This window comes from Sus scrofa, chromosome 11 (genome assembly GCF_000003025.6).
Source record: "Sus scrofa isolate TJ Tabasco breed Duroc chromosome 11, Sscrofa11.1, whole genome shotgun sequence".
Lineage (NCBI taxonomy): Eukaryota > Metazoa > Chordata > Mammalia > Artiodactyla > Suidae > Sus > Sus scrofa.
The window spans coordinates 47,620,959-47,639,516 of NC_010453.5; the positions used below are offsets into that span (position 1 = coordinate 47,620,959).

At 41.3% G+C, this 18,558-nt stretch overlaps 1 protein-coding gene across 8 annotated transcripts in view; it reads right to left on the reverse strand.

Moving 5' to 3' along the window:
• TBC1D4 (TBC1 domain family member 4) overlaps window positions 1-18,558 on the reverse strand; it is a 217,121-nt gene that overhangs the window by 77,151 nt on the left and 121,412 nt on the right. For 5 of the 8 annotated variants that reach the window (XM_021065670.1, XM_021065672.1, XM_021065667.1 and 2 more), the window contains exons 2-4: window positions 7,292-7,879; window positions 4,959-5,048; window positions 732-836 (exon numbers count right to left, since the gene is read on the reverse strand). In XM_021065670.1, coding sequence (XP_020921329.1) covers window positions 732-836; window positions 4,959-5,048; window positions 7,292-7,879 — 783 coding nt within the window. Of the gene's footprint in view, window positions 1-731; window positions 837-4,958; window positions 5,049-7,291; window positions 7,880-11,160; window positions 11,325-14,213; window positions 14,521-18,558 lie in introns of those variants that run through there. The other 3 variants (XM_021065673.1, XM_021065674.1, XM_021065675.1) reach the window with 3 other exon arrangements.

An 18,558-nucleotide genomic window follows, 5' to 3' on the forward strand; every position in this document is an offset into this window, starting at 1 on the left:
AGAAAAGCCGACTTTCAAATTCCAAAGAAAGAAAACAAAGGCTCAAAAAGACCATAAGGAAAGTTTTTTTGTTTTGGGAGGGGGGTTTGTTTGTCTGTTCTTGCTTTTTAGGGCCACACTTGTGGCATATGGAGGTTCCCAGGTGAGGGGCTGAATCGGAGCTACAGCTGCCAGCCTATGCCACAGACATAGCCACGCCAGATCCTTAACCCACTGAGCGAGGCCAGGGATCGAACCCACAATCTCATGGTTCCTGGTCAGATTCATTTCCGCTGTGCCACGATGGGAACTTTCAAAGAAAGTATTTTTAAAATGGGGGCAGGGCTAATGAAATTAAAAGGAAAAAGCAAAACTGTCCTCTACCCTGCTGAAATCAGCACCACCTATTCCGAGATGTCACAGCAATTGAGAGAATAAGAGGTCTTCCTTATCCGATGACAGGAGCAATGGAAAAAGTAACAGTTCTCCTCCTATTATTAGTCTTTCCTATCTTTGAAAAATCCTCCCAGCAACACGTCCCGATTTGTTTTTATCCAGGCTTAAAAACCGCCAGGACACATTTGCTTTTGGCTTTCCTTGGTGGTACTGCTTCAAAGGGCAGAAATCTACTTCGAAATGCTCTTCTTTTTCCACGGATGGCCGCTGTGTGAGGCCTGGGTTCACCAGAGATGAATCTCCCACTAGCCTAGGGGTGTGGGCGGGAGCTCGCAGACAGCAGTCACACCACTTACCAGAGACTCGCTGGCACACTGGAACACGTAACAGATATACTGGCTCAGCCCAGGCTCTGGCGACTCCCGACAGATGAAGCCAAAGTGATCGACGTGCTTTATACCCTGGAGAAGGAAGAAGGGCAGCGTTGACGGGATTATGTCCTTTTAAGTGACACCATGGAAATAGTCCTTGCTCATACACTTGCATGAATTTCTCCTTCACGGCGCTGTGATGGGAGACGATGTCAGAGCAAACTTATCCAGTGGCCTTTTGATACATAAAATAAAGGGTGAGACCAGCTCAGATTGCTCTGTTTCTGGCACTCACGCCAACTCAGGGCCACAGGAGGAAGATTATGAGGGCATGACCCACTGTCTCCTGTAATAAAACCACTACTCAGTGTTTACCGGTAAAGGAGTTTCCAATGTATTGCTTGTCTCTGAACAGTCAGTTTAATGATTTATCATAAACCCTGTTCTTGTTTACAGGAGACTAAGAATCATTAAAGACTAACTATGCTCTAATTAAATGGCACACAATTCCCTCAAGTAGGCATTAAAAATACTAGAATATTTGCCTATTTATAGACATTCAAGGAGCCACAACTTGCGGTCAGAAGACTAATACTTTAAAGAAATTATTGTAGATGTCAACTATCCAAATTCACAAACCTGGACTTTCTGAACACAAGCTAATGAACCTCAGCTACATGTAATAAAACATTCTGAATCATCTGAGAATCGCAATCAGCCTGCATACATATAAACCAATTAGTAGACAGCATCTTGGTATACTGGCAGAAAGCACAGTACTTTGAAAAGCCAGGAAGACAAAATATTTAAAGTTGTCCTACAAATCACTAAACCCCAGTGGGTTTCACAAGTCTTTCATAGTCTTTCGCAACTATCAATTGGACCACTACTCAAACCATGAAATTATTCCACAGTTAGAAGCTCAGTTTCATAATTGTTTGAAAATCTGTATTTTATGACTTAATCATAAAAATCACACAGTCAGGAGTTCCCCATCATGGCTCAGCAGAAATGAATCTGACTAGTATCTATAAGGACAAAGGTTTGATCCCTGGCCTAGCTCCATGGGTTAAGGATCCAGTGTTGCCATGAGGTGGGGTGTAGGTCTCAAACATGGTTTGATGCCTGGCCTCACTCCGTGGGTTAAGGATCTGGGTTGCTGTGGCTCTGGCGTAGGCCAGCGGCTAAAGCTCTGATTCGGCCCCTAGCCTGGGAACCTCCATATGCTGTGGGTTGGCCTAAGCAAACAAACAAACAAACAAAAAGATAGGAAAAAATCACACCGTCAATAAAGAAGTATAGAATAACAGAAAAGAAGGAGAAGGAGGAGGAGAAGAAAAGGGGAAGAAGGAGAAAGAAAGAAAAGAAACAGGCTTTGAAGTCAGAGATTTGTGCTTCGATCTTGGTTCAACCAATTTACCAGGTATGAGGTACTGTGCTGGGTGCTAAAAATTATCTCTGAGGCTCCATTTCTCATTATAAAAAACAGTAATGGCACCTGCCCTCAGAAGTTTTTGAGATTTAGAACTCAGAAATATCTTAGAGTTTCTGTCCTCTTTGATAGACAGTAACCACTATTCTTGTAATAATAAGCTCAATCTACCCAACAGATTTGGGAAAAGGAAATTAACTGATAAAAAGGGGAAAAAATTTCAATAAGCAGAAGTGAGGCTACAATCCATGAGGTGAAAGTAAATTCCATATGATACACCTCATTAGTGATTAATCTTCTACTAGCTTAGCACTAACTGGAAGAAATGTATAGGACCTCATCAGCTCAGCGGGTTTTCAGGCAGTGGTAAAGAAAACCATTCCTTTATTCCCCAGGCTTGCCAGGGACACCATCCTATCGATACTGAAGAAAGAAACATTTGGAGGTGTGCAGGTGTTAAAAAGGACGGCCATCCTGAAGGCGGCCAGGCTCCACTGGTTCAATTCTGTGCAAAGAAGGAATAAGAAAGAGCCACTCACTGAGGTGCAGAAGTTAACCTGCTAATTATTTGTCTTTGCACAGATTTTCCTGTTTTTATTTAATCCTTTTTTTGAACCAGAATGTCAGAATACAAAGCTTGTTTATTAAAAAAAAAAAAAAAAAAAAAAAGGAAAAGGAAATTCTTGTTTGAACTGTCAGTTTTACGTATTTGGTTTGGCTGTTTCTTTTTTTTTCTTCTTCTTTTTCTATTTTTTGTTTTCCTTTAGATGTTTAACAAGCATGGCTAGTTTCCTTGCTGGGAGGCACAGGCTTTTCCAATGACTCCTCTTGCTCTGGGGACCAGGAACTACAATGGTTTGTTCACCACTCTTTGCCCCATATTTGGCATAAGGCCCAATGTGCCGAAATATTCATTCAACAGTTACTGAATGCCCAAACATTAAAATCCATCTTAATACATGTTATTCTCTGATGCCCTACAGAGTAAGACACCTGCCCTCACAGAGCTTATGATCATGCAGGACATGCCTGCCCCGATACACAAGGAATTATAAGAATCCTTAATAATATGTTTCAGTTAAAATGAATAATCTTTCCTCTTTTTTTTTTTTTTTTTTTTTTTGTCTTCTTAGGGCCACGCCCAAAGCATTTGGAAGCTCCCAGGCTAGGGGTCGAATCAGAGCTGTAGCCGTCAGCTTACACCACAGCCACAGCCACACCAGATCCTTAGCCCACTGAGCGAGGCCAGAGATCGAACCTGCATCCTCATGCATCTCAGTCAGGTTCGTTAACCACTGAGCCACAAAGGGAACCCCCCAAGTGAATAATCTTTCTACCCAATTTTTTGTCCTTTATATAGGAATTTAGAAATTTGCCATATATTCTTCCTACAGTCAGATGCTGGCTCTCTAAATTCTTACAATAGAAAACTTTTGCCCTCACAACATAATTCTGTGTCTCCACATAATAAAAGAATCATTAAAATGAAATAGTAGAAATGGAAAAAAATATTAGGAATGAGACCGAATTAGCTGAGGCTAAAGAGAGTAATTAACCAGATGTAATAAAGTTTGCCATTTTCAAAGGGAAGAATGTCTATCATACCTTTGGCAATGCTAACTCCAAAACTAAAAACACCAATTTTTTAAAAACAGGCAGTCCTGATTTTTCAATGTGAAAATATAGGGAGGGGTGTTGGCAAAATCCAAGTCCCTGAAGGTACATTTAAGGTACATCTGCCAGGAAAGGAGCCAATGCTTCTCTATTCCAGGGACCTCCTCAGAGGCATCCCTGCATATTTAACGTTCCCATATTCAGCTTGAGAGGCTCCCTCTACTCCAGTATCTTCAGAAATTCTGCGTTTGCAATATATTTAGATAGCTCTAACCTTTGGATAGACATTCTAAAGTATCACTGTGGTGCTTAGGACACTGCTTTATGTCTAATATGACTTTGAACACATAGAGTTGCATAGATTACTTTAAAAACTTACAAATGCAGGGAGTTCTTGCCATGGCTCAGTGGTAACAAACCCAACTAGTATCTATGAGGACCCGGGTTCGATCCCCGGCCTTGCTCAGTGGGGTAAAGATCCAGCATTGCTGTGAGCTGTGGCGCAGGTCTCAGACACAGCTCAGATCCTGTGTTGCTGTGGCAGTGGTGTCGGCTGGCAGTTGCAGCTTCAATTTGACCCCTAGCCTAGGAACTTTCACGTGCTGCGAGTGCAGCCCTAAAAAGACTAAGTAGATAAATAAATAAATAACTTAACAAATACACAATTTGAGAATTAAAAATAAGTAAAAGGACAGAGATCTCCACCAAAACCTTTTTTTTTCTCAAAATTTCCTATTTACATGAATAAACTTGAAAGCACAAGTTCTCCTTTTATTACTTACTATGGCATAGAGAGCAAACATGACTTGTTAATGCCCACAAGACCTACTGCCAAGATTCTGAAGAACATTAACTGTGAAGATATTTTTCAAAAGAACTCACCACCACAAAAATTCCTTCCACCCCTTGGATGAAATGACACAAGGAGGAGAAAGGATTGATGAACATGAGGACAAAGCGTTATGATACTGAGGCACCTGACCAGGGTGCCTCACCCTGGCATAAACCCAAACACATGAACACTCTTAAGAAAAATCTACTTTTAAAAAAAATTTTTTTTTTTAAGAATAAAATCTGAAGGAGTTTCAGCCTAGTTATTTTGCGGTTACTTTGGAAAAAAGTCTTCATTGGTTTCTTCAAATACTATTCTCTACTTTAATACATACCTGGGAACAAGAAGAGATATCTTTAAAATTCTTCTCAAGCACAACTGATTTAGTGTCTGGACTGATGAGGTTAATCTCAAACCGGCCAACCTTAAAAATAAAAACATTCCAATTAATTCCAGCTGATCATTCTAATATTTTACTTTACAGTTAAATATCTGACTAATTATACAGATGCAAATGCTCTCTCCCAGATGTACATATTCACACGTGTCAATATCCAAGCCAATCAATATTTCAACCCCAATGACCAGCTCCCTGAAAACATTTCTTCCTTTCATCCAGAAATCATGGAAATTAAGTTGGTCTTAATAGACAAGAAACTACTTTTTTTCCCAGATTAGAAATTATTGTCTTTTCAAAAAAACCCCACTTTCCCTCACTTTATGATTTGTAAAGATTCCAATTATTTAATTACAAATTATAATCATACTTTCTAACAAATGATCAACAGAAAGATATACTCGCAATTTGGGATGATGAATTAAGAAAAAATATGTTTTGGCTTTTTGGGGCTGTACCTGCAGCATATGGAAGTTCCCAGGCTAGGGGTGGAATTGGAGCTACAGCTACTGGCCTACACCACAGCAACAGCAACTCAGGATCCAAGCCACGTCTGTGACCTACACCACAGCTTGAGGCAACGCCAGATCCTTAACCCACTGAGTGAGGTCTGGGATCAAACCCGAGTCTTCATGGATACTAGTCGGGTTTGTTACCACTGAGCTATGGCAGGAACTGCCTAAAATTTTAAATAAACAACCATTTAGAAAAAAAATTAGGATTCTGGCTAGCTAAGGAAAAGAACAAATCTAATATCCTAAAGAAGGGAGAAAACTCAGCATATCACCAGAGTATAGACACTTTAACTACATGCCTAGAGTTATCAAATCCAAAACAGAACAAAACAACCCATGAACTTCTGCTATAGCAAATACTACACACTGAGATTGTTTACCAAGGTACATGTGGAATTTCCTTCTCAAGGGCTCTTTGCAACAGGAAAAAAGGAAGTCGCTCTTTTTTTTTTTTCCAAGAAAACACAAATCTGAGAAAAACTCAAATTAATCCTCAAAGCTGAGGTTTAATTAAAGATCCTCTACAGGGTGTTGTTAAGAATTGAATTCTTTTGGGAGTTTCCACCATGGCGCAGTGGTTAACAAATCCGACTGGGAACCATGAGGTTGCAGGTTCAATCCCTGGCCTTGCTCAGTGAACCGCAGATGCGGCTCGGATCCTGCGTTGCTGTGGCCCTGGCGTAGGCTGGTGGCTACAGCTCCGATTGGACCCCTAGCCTGGGAACCTCCATATGCCACAGGAGCAGCCCTAGAAAAGGCAAAAAGACAAAAAGACAAAAAAAAAAAAAAAAAAAAAAAAAAAAGAATTGAGTTCTTTTAAGACAATTTCTACTCTGACATTTTCTACCCTATACAACTCCAAAAAGTACTTTTTAGAATTAAGAATTGTCTTTTACACCTATAACATAGCTTGTACCCAATTATTTTAATAACTGATCTAGTAAATTATTAGGTCTATGATGTTTCTTTAACTGTCTCTCTTGTGTGACAGAATACACTGGGGTATTCTCATCTGAATATACATCAATGAGTCTCTGGACCTTTTTTTTTTTCTCTCTAGAAAACTCTCTTTTCCTCATGACAATTCACACTCTTTCAAATTATATCTTCAGACCCTTTATAAGGTTGGCTTTCTGCAGTCGTTTAAAAAAAATTATTTAAGAATCAAGGAGTTCCCGTTGTGGCTCAGTGGTCAACAAATCTGACTAGGAACCATGAGGTTGCGGGTTCGATCCCTGCCCTTGCTCAGTGGGTTTAGGATCTGGCATTGCCGTGAGCTGTGGTGTAGGTTGCAGAGGCGACTCAGATCCCGTGTTGCTGTGGCTGTGGTGTAGGCCGGCAGCTACAGCTCCGATTAGACCCCTAGCTTGGGAACCTCCATATGCCAAGGGAGCGGCCCAAGAAATGGCAAAAAGACAAAAAAAAAAAAAAAAAGAATCAAGCTAAGGCAAACGCTGGTGATGCTAAGAGTAATCTATTCTTATTTCCCCACCAACTTTCCCTGACACTCCTCTAAGTGCTTCTTTCTCCTCCTCTCCCTGCTCCCTTTTTTCTTACACTCCATGTCTGCCTCTCACCCCTTCACTACTCTCCTTTGTTTGCTCTCTTTGTCCACTACCGGCTCTGCTTCCCAGGGGGTAAGACAGAAAAGTTGGATGCTTGCAGACTGAGGAACTGGGAGGAGCTGGCCACCCGGCCGCTTGCGTCTAGTAAAGGAGGGGGAAACACCCCGAGAGCTCGCGGCCAGGGCAGCACCTGGAACAGCATCGTTCTGTTCTTCTCCGAATCCGAGGGCTGGACGTGGCTGGGCGCGCTGGCGTGCCTCCTCCGCGGCTGGGGCTTCTGGCTGTTCTCGTGAACTTTCCTCTGCAGGACACCCGTGACGCTGCTGCACCGGGACCGGAACTCCTGCTGTTCATCAAAGGCAGAATCTTCCAAAATCCGCTCGGGGAAGCAGATGCGAGAGCTGGCCGGTCCAGGCTGGCTGGGAGCGGAGGAAAAGACCGGGTGGGTGTCGGCGACGCCGTCCCCTTCCTCGGACAGCGCGTCCGCGAGGGGAGCGGGCGCCTCGGCCACCAGTGCCGCCGAGTCCTCGCCCGCATCCGGGGGGCGGGGCTCGCCCTGGACCCTCAGGCGCTGCTGCTCGTGCAGGCTGAACTTCTCAATGCAGTCGTCGATGAGGCTGGACGGGGCCTTCTTGTGGGTCACCGTCACCTTGCCGCAGTACAGGACCTCGAACTTCTGCGAGTTGTAAAAGGCATCCTCGTTGTCTTTGCTGGGCTTGGCATCCTCTTTCATGGCCGCTTTCGATAACTGCCTTATGCTGCTGATGACATCCGGAACCTGGAAAAGAATTCCAAATCCTCACTTCAGTGGAGTATTTAGGGATCATTTATGTTTACCTAGACCTGTTATTATCACACAGATTGCATTCTCATACCAAATGACAAAATGCAGAGAGGAATGGACCCTACATAACATAAAGTGTAAACTTAAATTATACTACCAGATATATATGATTTAGGGATCAGACTGAAATTTTATGATATCAGCTTTAAACTTTTCCCTTTTAAATGTAATCATTTCCCGAAAACAAAATCATAAGACTACATAGGCCACAGCAATCTTTAGTAAATCATCATATATCCTTTGAGTACTTTTAAAAGTTATTATAAGGAGTCAAAAGGTTAAAAATTAAATTAAAAATAAAGTGTAACACTGAGGTACCAACCACGACTGAGATAAATAAATTATTACGAGCCTCAGCTGAAAGGAACCCAAAGTTTCAACAATGAGGGTAAAATTAACTTTCTCGATGAAAAGATTAAGATCCAGACACCCCCCCCCCCCAGCATTAGCCATCAGGGAAGATGCAAATTAAAACCATAGGAAGATGTGATTTACACACCTGTTACAATGCTAACATCAAAAAGGCCAATGCCCACCAGGATACAGAGCAACTGGAACCCTCAGCCATTGTACGCAGAAATGTAAAAACAGCACAACCACCTTAGGAGGCTGGCAGTTGCTAAGGAGTTAAACCTAGATCTATCTCATGACCCAGTCATTCCACTCCTAGAGATTGAGCTGAAAGTCTTTAAAAACATATGTCCACAGAAAGGCTTATACACAGATATTCATAGAAGCCTTAGTCACAATACCTCCACAAGTGAAAACTCACTAATCACCAAGGAAACGCAAAGAAAACCACAATGAAGGATCACCCTATACCTGTTAGGATGATTATCATCAAAAAGACAAAAGAAAGTGAGTGCTGGGGAGGAAGGGGGAGGGGAGAAAACCCCTGTGCGCTGTTGGTAGAAATATAAATAGATGCAGTCACCGTGGAAAACAGTATGGAGGTTCCTAAAATACTGAAAATAGAACTACCATATGATCCAGCAATCCCACTTCAAAAGAAATAAAATCACTCTCTTAAAGAGCTCCCCGAACCTCCATGTTCATCATAGCATTCTTCACAATAGCCAAGACATGGACACAAGTGAAGTCAGCCGAAGTGTCCAGTAAAAGATGAATGGATTTTTTAAAAATGTGATAAATATTATTTAGCCAAAAAAAAAGGAAATCCTGCCATTTGCAACAAAATGGACGGATCTAGAGGGCATTATGCTAAGTGAAATAAGTCAGATGAGAAAGGAAAATACTGTATGATCTCACTGTTATGTGGAATCTTAAAAAATAAAAAAAATAGGAGTTCCCATCATGGCTCAGCAGAAACGAATCTGACTGGCATCCATGAGGACACAGGTTCAATCTCTGGCCTTGCTCAGTGGGTTAAGGACCCAGCATTGCTGTGAGCTGTGGTGTAGGTCACAGACACGGCTTGGATCTGGCATTGCTGTGGCTGTGGCATAGGCCAGAGGCTACGGCTCTGATTCCATCCCTAGCTTGGGAACCTCCATATGCCGCAGGTGTTGCCCTTAAAAAATAAAAGGACCAAAAAATAAAAAATAATAAAATATTTTAAAAATTAAGAAAAAATACAAGCTCATAGATGAAGAGAATAGACTGGCCGTTGCCAGAGGCAGGAGAGGAAGGAATGGGTGAAGGTGGTCAAAAGGTACAAACTTGCAGTTACAAGTAAGTTCTGGGGATGTAAGGTACAGCATGGTGACGAGAGTGTTATAATACTATACCGTATATTCAGAAGTTGCTAAGAGAGTGGATCTTAAACATTCCCATCACAAGAAAAAAAAAATCCATAACCATGTGATGCCAGTGAATCTTTATGTGAGGAGAGTGATGTTAACTCAATTTCTGGTAATCATCTTGCAATATACACACGTATCAACTCATCATGTTGTACCCCTTGAACTAAATACAATGCTCTATGTCAATTATATCTTGATAAAACTGAAGAAAAAATGAACAGATAAGCCAAAGGCAGTACACTCACACAAAATGGAATACTGGAGTTCCTGTCATGACTCAACAGTTAATGAACCCGACTAGTATCTGAGGACAAGGGTTCGATCCCTGGCCTCCGCTCAGTGGGTTAAGGATCCGGCATTGCCTTGAGCTGTGGTGTAGGTCGCAGACCCTGCTCAGATCTGGCGTTGCTGTGGCATAGGGATCCAATTGGATCCCTAGCCTCGGAACCTCCCTATGCCGAGGGTGTGGCCCTAAAAAGACAAAAAGACCAAAAAAATTAAAAAAAAAAAAAATGGAATACTACTCAGCATCTCTCATCTGGCTTACTGCAATCATCTTTTAACTCACGTCCTCTGCCCCCTTCAGTCTACTCTCAAAAGTAAACAGGATCCTGTTTAAGCTTGTCATGTTGCTCGCCTCATTCAGACAAAATCCCCACAAAGTCCTACAGGGACCTCCCCCTCTGCATGTGACATCCCGTGTGTGACCATTAGAGAGTCAACTTAGATGCCATCTTTTCATCCCCACCTCATTTCCTCTAACCTTACTCCTCCTACCCTCCCGCCTCCCTCACTCTGCTCCAGCCACACTGGCCACCTCGATGTTTTGTTTTGTTTTGTGACACAGGTATTTCTTATTAAAGTATAGTTGATTTATAACATGCCTTCAATTTCTACCACACAGCAAAGTGACCCAGTCATACATACATACATACATACATATATATATATATATATATATATATATATATATATATACACACACACATACACATTCTTTTTTTTCTCATACTATCTTCCCCCATGTTCTGACCCAAGAGACTGGTCGTAGTTAGCGGTGCTGTTTGAACAAGGCAGGCACAATCCTCCTTCAAGGTCTCTGAACTCCAAGCTCCTCCCTTAGAAAACTGCAGTTCACTCCTCATCTCATTGAAATCCATCTTCTGATGTCACCTGGCAGCATCCCAAACACGCACATGCACACAGTCTGACACAGCCAGGGTTCCCCTAAAATTTTCCCCCATTTATTGCTCTCTATAGTACTCACCTCTTAACATTCTGTATAATTTACTTGCTAGAATATAAGCCCTTGGAGGGTAATGATTTCTGGCTCCTCCCCACCTCCGTTTTTTCCTTGTATCTCCAGAGCCTAGACTAAGACCTGGTACAGAGCAGATGCTCAGTATATGCACCGGAGAGGAAAAAAAAATCACCATTTGGGGTAATTTTTACCTTTGGAAAAGAGAGAGCTTCTTATAGATGGGGTTGCTTCACATTCCGACATATATGGTATTTCTTCAAATCTTCTACCACCAATTCTAAAACCAGAATCCCTTCTTTTTTACATAATTATTTTGGATATCCTGCCAGAGCATTCACAGTTTAAAAATCACAATGTTTTTAGCTTGCTAGTAGAATATTTCCTATGAAAGAATAAAGTCCAAATGCTACAGTTTCAGGGACTCACCCTGAACAGTTGACATATCTCCAGGGAAGTCAGATGTTTTATTCTAACACATGATCAGCAACCTTAGCCCTCTGTCATTTTCTTTTTGCTTTTGTATCTGACAAGGGCCAAAGCCATGGACAGTGACCTAGACATTGAACCCTGCGAAAAGTACAATGATTCTAGAAGGATAGGCAAAGCCCTAAAATAGATGGCTCCCTCCTTCCTCACTAATTATATTTCACTAAATACTTTGGGTCCTGATTTTCCAACCCAAGTACACCTAAATTTCCACAGTGTCTCTATGCTGTGCCAAATAAGAGATATTATCTGTAGGATTTTTTTCTGAACTTGCAGAATTGTGATCTTGTCACATACATTTTAAGGAATATTAGAGTTATATTCTATCGCTGAGACTGTAAATTAAAGTCAATCTGACCGTCTTTGTATCAATTCCTCTCTAGTATAAGTTTGTACGTTTTCTCTGTTGTTACACGGAGAGCTGTTATGTGAAGAATTGATTAGTGGCTGAATTTCCATGGTCTCAGTGGACACTTTCTTCTGACCACAGGTAAAAAGCTCAATTAGGAGTTCCTGTTGTGGCACAGCAGAAATGAATCCAACTTGGAACTGAGAGGTTTCGGGTTCGATCCCCGGCCTTGCTCAGTGGGTTAAGGATCTGGCGTTGCCATGAGCTGTGGTGTAGGTGGCAGATGCAGCTCGGATCCCGAGTTGCTGTGGCTGTGTCGAAGGTCAGCAGCTGTAGTTCCTAGCCTGGGAACATCCATATGCCATGGTTGCAGCCCTAAAAAGCAAAAAAATAAAATAAAATAAAATAAAAATAAAAAATAAAAAAGCTCAATTACATATAACTCTGTGAATGACCCAGTTTATATAAGTAAAGCTTATCATCTTGACTAAACTGATAGGTAATTTAATCTTCCAGTAATTTTAATTGTTAACTGCACCATAAAACACAGATTCTGTGCCTGTAATATCTTCTCTCGGGTCATGAATAAACACACCTTCCAATGACCTGGGCTGCAAAGAGACTTAACTGTGAAACTGAGCTAACAACATTCGGCTCTGCTTTTGCTTTTAAGTAGCAGATACACATAGAAGTGAATATTATACAGCCCCTGCCTCCAAACTCAGAGCTCATACCAGAAGAGACACACTGATAAAGCAAGGACAGTAAAATATCCATGACGGGGAAATGAGTTATCAGAGAACCATGAAAACGTTCTGTTGAGACATATATTTAAGGGACTCAATCAGAAGCAGCACAGGAAAAACACACAATCTCTAGTACTTGCCCAAACACAAGGCGCTTTGAGAAAACAGTATTCTGCTGCTATAGGACAGTGTTAACAGACATATATATATTTTTTTTCTTTTTTTCTTTTTCTGTAGCACCTGAGTCATATGGAAGTTCCCAGGCCAGGGATGGAATCTGAGCCACAGCTGCAACCTATGTCACAGTTGTGGCAACACCAGATCCTTAACCCACTGTGCCACAGTAGGAAATGAGTCTGACTCCTTGTGTTACTGCATCTCTCAATGTCTCTTTTCCTCTCAACCATTACACTACGTTCATACATTACACTAGTTCTTACAAGAAAGACTCAGCTGGGGTGATTCTGTGTCTTTAGTAAGTGCTTCAGTAAATTGAGAGTTTCTCCCATGTGACCACTGGGAAAGAAGTCTCTGTTCAGAAGAAACTGAGTGGCAGCTGTCAGCAAACAGAAGTATGCAAATAGTAAACGGCTACCTAGAAACCTGATGAAAGTTCTCCAGGATTGAGACAGGTTTAGTAAATTTCTGTTGATTATACGAGAGAGCTGGTACTCCCCAAAATGGAGACCTGTGGCTTTCCACTCTGTCCAGTGCTCCCCTCAACTAGGAAGTGAATGTGTGTGGCAAGAATGTCTCCAGGTGCTATGAGACACCTCCAGCCACACATTCTAGGTGTGTATTCTAGTTATTTGTGCTCTGGCTATGAATAACGCCAATGCTGAGGATCTGCCTACATCTCACAGAGGCTGATGAGGATTCAACATCAATTCAAGGCAAAGGTTTTATTATATGGCAGCACCTAATTTTAACACAAAATAACAATAATGAAAAGGGAATTAAAAATCCCTCTACCTCGGGATTGAGAGGTTTATACTCTGTCCCCAGATCAGCCAGGCATTTGTGTCATTCTGCATCCATCCTAGAGTTTCCTCGCTAGTACAGTGGGGCTGGATAGATGACCAATAAGCTCTCACTTAAATCTCACTTAAGCTCTCACTGAAATTTCTATGGGTTTATTTTTGCATCGATGTCAATACAAGAGAAAGATAATGGATATTAAATGGAGATAGAGAATCATCTCTATTATTAAGCCAGAAATAGTGTCAGTCATCGACATTATTCATTTCCATTAACACAATAACCAAGTCAACAAACAATAAGATGAATGGGGCTTTTTTCAAATGCCTCATGATATTTAGAAAAAGTACAATGCCACCTTTAGCTAGTACTTTGTCCTTACACCTTCAGTGATCTCGCTAAAAGAATTTAGATTCAAGTATCCAAATTCAGACGTTAAAGCAACTCCTCACTCTAAAGAAAAGAAAAACTGCCATTAGATCCCCAGATTTTAGGTTTTTGTTTCTCATTAATTCATTATCACAACCAGTAATCACACTCCAAGAAATCTAATGATATTGTAAAAATTACATGTCACCTGACTTTAAAAGAAAATAAATTCTACAACTACCACCCAGTGATGTTAAAAGGCCTACACAAACACAGGAGAAGAATCTGGATATTGAAAAGCACAAAAGAAAGATACCTTTGGTCAGGAAGCCAGCTGAAAATTGGAGTCGTTCTCCAAGAGCATGAATATGCCAAACTGATGTAATTAATCCTTAGTATTAGCTCTCTGTCGCACCTAAGAAGTTCTTCTTTCTAGATAAGCCAGCAGTAATTTCACAGTATTTGTTCAAGTCCGCGTTATCACTCTGCAGCCAATTATAAAACTTCCCAGGAATAACCGTTATTGCTTCAAAAGTAAAGTATTTCCTGACTCTGCAATCAGGAAACACACTGATTGTTCAGGACTAAAGAACAGACACTAGCTTTCTTAAAAAAGAAGCATTTTAACTTTGTGTACCATGTCTTTCTTAGGCTGTTTAAATAATCATAAGCCTCCAACGTGCATGAATTATGAAGGCAGGAGAAATTTAATCTATAATACAATGTCGTCTTTCCTCATAGAGTTTCAGTGATAAACAGATGAACTTCAGCAGATATTTAAAAATGGATACAAATAGGAACGCAAGGATAAGCTTCATAAGACATATTTAAAGCAAAAAATAACTGGGTACATTCTTTCACAACCAACATGAGCTTATTAGCTGCTGATTCATTATTAATCATTTAATAATAATCAGAGTAGACTCAGCAAAACTTTAATAAGCACAAAAAAAGGGGGGGAAGGGTAAAAAAAAAAAGTTCAGGAAAGATACTAGGAAACACTTCAAGTAAACTGAAAAAAAAAATCTGCCAACTGAGAACTAACAATTTAAACTAGTCTCAAAGAGAAACAGTGAAGAAAAGGTATGTATTTGCTTTGGAAGTAATACACATTATTAAGGGATAGGTAGATTTCCTTTCTAATTTTGTTTCACTTAAGAAAGGAGTAAAATCAGCTCAGCATTTGGAGAAAAGACTAGTTTGGTCATTTAATGTTATAATTTCTTTCTCTTTTTGTTTTTTAGGGCCACACTCTTGCCATATGGAAGTTCCCAGGCTAGGGGTCCAATAGGAGCTACAGCTGCTGGCCTACACCACAGCCACAGCAACGTCGGATCTGAGCCTCATCTGCAACCTACACCAGAGCTCACAGCAATGTCGGATCCTTAACCCACTGAGCAAGGCCAGGAATCGAACCCACATCCTCATGGATACTAGTCAGATCCATTTCCGCTGCACCACGAAGGGAAATCCTAATGTTAGAATTTGTTGGGCTTTGAAAATCTTATCTTCAACCAATGGAAAGTGATTGGAAGGTATATAAGTGCCATGAGATAGTTAACTTACATTAAGGAAACACTCACCATTACTAAGAACCCACAAAGATGTTCCAGCCAGAGTTACTCTGGAAGTAAACTCACTCTGGGTGTTCATTTTTAAGATGAGGCTGTCTGTCAATCTCATTAAGCAATAAACTGATTTTTAAACCATTTTAACGCTTACCCGAAAGTACTTCAGTGACTCTTTGTATCTGGTCAAGTGTATAAATTATCCTTTTAAGGTAAATTTTGCACAGTAAAAAAAAAAAAAAAAAGAAAGAAAGAAAAGGTGGGGAGCTAGGGAGATCAAGTCAAAATCAACTGGTTTTAAGATCACAGAATTTTAAAATGAAAGACATTCTTAATGGAACCACTGGTTCCCACTATCTTGTTTAACAGATGTGGAAACAAACGGTTTACATCACAAGTTAAACCAAGAAAGAAGAAACAACGAGATTACAAGGAACGCGACACTTTGGAGCCAAGCAAAGCAAGACTATCTCTAGGACTTAAACTGCAGTCATACAAGTTGCTTAGGTTTGAGTCTTGGGCTTCAGCCAAGACAGTTTCCTCTCTCAGACTAGGCTGTGGTTCTTAGATATTCTCAATTCTTTTGCTCCCAACTCTTTCTTGGCTCCTCACGTCTCTAACCGCCCCTTTCCTGGTGCCTCTGAGCTTAAGCATCAGAGAGAGAAACTCCTTAACCTTCCTTCCAAGTTCAACCCTCCTGTTCTGTCTCACTGCTCTCCCTGCTCGTTACCTTTGAATTCTTTCTCCCGAAGTTTTAACTTGTGCCTTTACAATCATTCAAAAATTTAAAAAGTGATCAGTTATAAAATAAACCAGGGTAACTCACAAGAGACATCCAGGGGCTCATGTGATTTTGATTAAGAGAATGGAAGCTCTTCTGCAGGGGCTGAGCTTAGCGCTACAAGGATATAAGACAGAAGTCGGGGTTGGTGAGAAGCTGGATAGCAAAGGAGAGGCAAAGGACAGACCTTTTCAAATGCCCTTTCAAAAGCAAAAATCACTTTTTTATTTCTTTTTATTTTATTTTTTTATTTTTCTTTTTAGGGCCGTACCCAAGGCATATGGAAATTCCCAGGCTAGGGGCTGCATCAGAACTATAGCCGCCGGTCTACACCACAGCCACAGCCAGAGCAATGCTGGATCCCAGCCATGTCCGCAAGCTACACCACAGCTCACGGCAACGCCGGATCCTTAACCCACTGAGCGAGGCCAGGGATCACACCTGCATCCTCATGGATCCTAGTCGGATTTGTTTCTGCTGCACCACAACAGGAACTGAAAATCACTTTTTAAAAATGGCTCAGTCCACAGCATGGCATATTAGAAAAGTACCGGATCGTTAATCCACTGAGAAAGGGCAGGGACTGAACCCGCAACCTCATGGTTCCTAGTCAGATTCATTAACCACTGCGCCACGACGGGAACTCCTGGGTATGATTTTAAAGGCAAAGTCAACATGATTTGTTAATGGATTTAACATGGACGGTAAAAGAATGAGAGGAAGCACGGGTGAACTTTATGGGTTTTAGATAGAGGATCGAGAAAAATGGAGCTGTCATGAAAGTGTGAAGGATGGCAGTGGCTTAAGAGAGTAGGAGCTGAGTTTTAGACAGTTAATTTTATGAAGCTTACAGACATCCAAGGGATGACGTCAGCAGGCAGTTGAGGGATGTGTCTAGAGCACAGAGGAGAGGACAGAGCTGAGAAGGGAAAAAAAAAAAAAAATAGGAAGGTATTAGCATATACGTGTCATTTAACACCGTAAGATTAGACATGTTCATCCCCAAAAGTGAATACAGATGACACAGAAGGACAGAGCAAGAGGGAGAGAGAGAGAGAGAAAGAGAGAAACAGCAAGCTAAGCAGAAAGAGAAATATCTCCAGGAACCAAGCCCTAAAGTACACAATGCCTCCAGGCTGAGAGATGGAGAGATATGAGCCACAGAAATACAGCAAGAGCCAGGGGGTAAAACCAGAAAAGAATGGTATCCAGAAGCCAAGGAGGAAAGGCTTCCAAGAAAGAAGGAAGAAGCACTATGAGATCATGGGTGACTTTGACAAAGAACGTTTTGGGAGAGCTTGGAGCAAAAAGCCTTCCTAGAGTAGGTGCAAAAGATATCAGGAACAAAATCCAAAACATTAAGTACAGACAACCTTTTAGGGCTGTAGCTGGAGGTACGGTCCAGTCCAGGGAGGGTTCTCTCATAGATGGGAAAATGACAGCTTCCAGGAGAGAATTTCCTGTAGTGATTCAGAAATTGATGGCAGAGAAAAAGAGCAGAATTGCTAGCAATGCCTTCAAGTAGAAAGGAAGGGACAGAATCTAGGGCCTAATGGAAGAATCTGAACTGACCCAAGGCATGGATAGTGTATCTCAAAAGGTGCATATGCTGGAGTTCCTGTTGTGGCTCAGAGGGTTCAGAAACCGACCGGTGTCCGTGATAATGCAGGTTCGAACCCTGGCCTGGCTCAGTGGGTTAAGGATCCGGCGTTGCTGCTAGCTGCGGTGCAGCTTGAATCTGGCATTGCTGTGGCTGTGGTGTAGGCCGGCGGCTGCCACCCCAATTTGACCCCTAGCCCAGGAACTTCCATATGCCTCAGGTGCGGCCCTAAAAAGAAAAAAAAAAAAAAAAAAAAAGTGCATATGCAAGAAGACATGGTGGTAGGCGTTTGGAGAAGTTCTTCTCTGACTGCTTTAATTTCTCAGTAAAACAGAAAGCATGATAATCAGCTGAGGGGAGGGTGGGGAAGAATATCAAATCGAGTATTGACCAGTAAACATTTAATTTATTATGAGGTGAAGTTATCTTTAGAACACTCAGGCTCCCCTTTCTGTGATCTGATGATGTGAAAATGTGACTCTTACAATCCTTTCACAGGGAAATACGCATTTTAATCTAAGGTTTAACTTGAGAACCCAAGTATCTTAGGTGACACTCAGGAATCAACCAGTAATTAGAAAACAGGTTTTGCACCCTGAACTGAAACAGCACAGGTAAACTGCTTTTTCTGCCTAGGATGAAATAAAAAAACTAACCTATATAAGTAACAGTGACATAAGAAATAAATTTTGGAAAAACCTCACATGTAGTA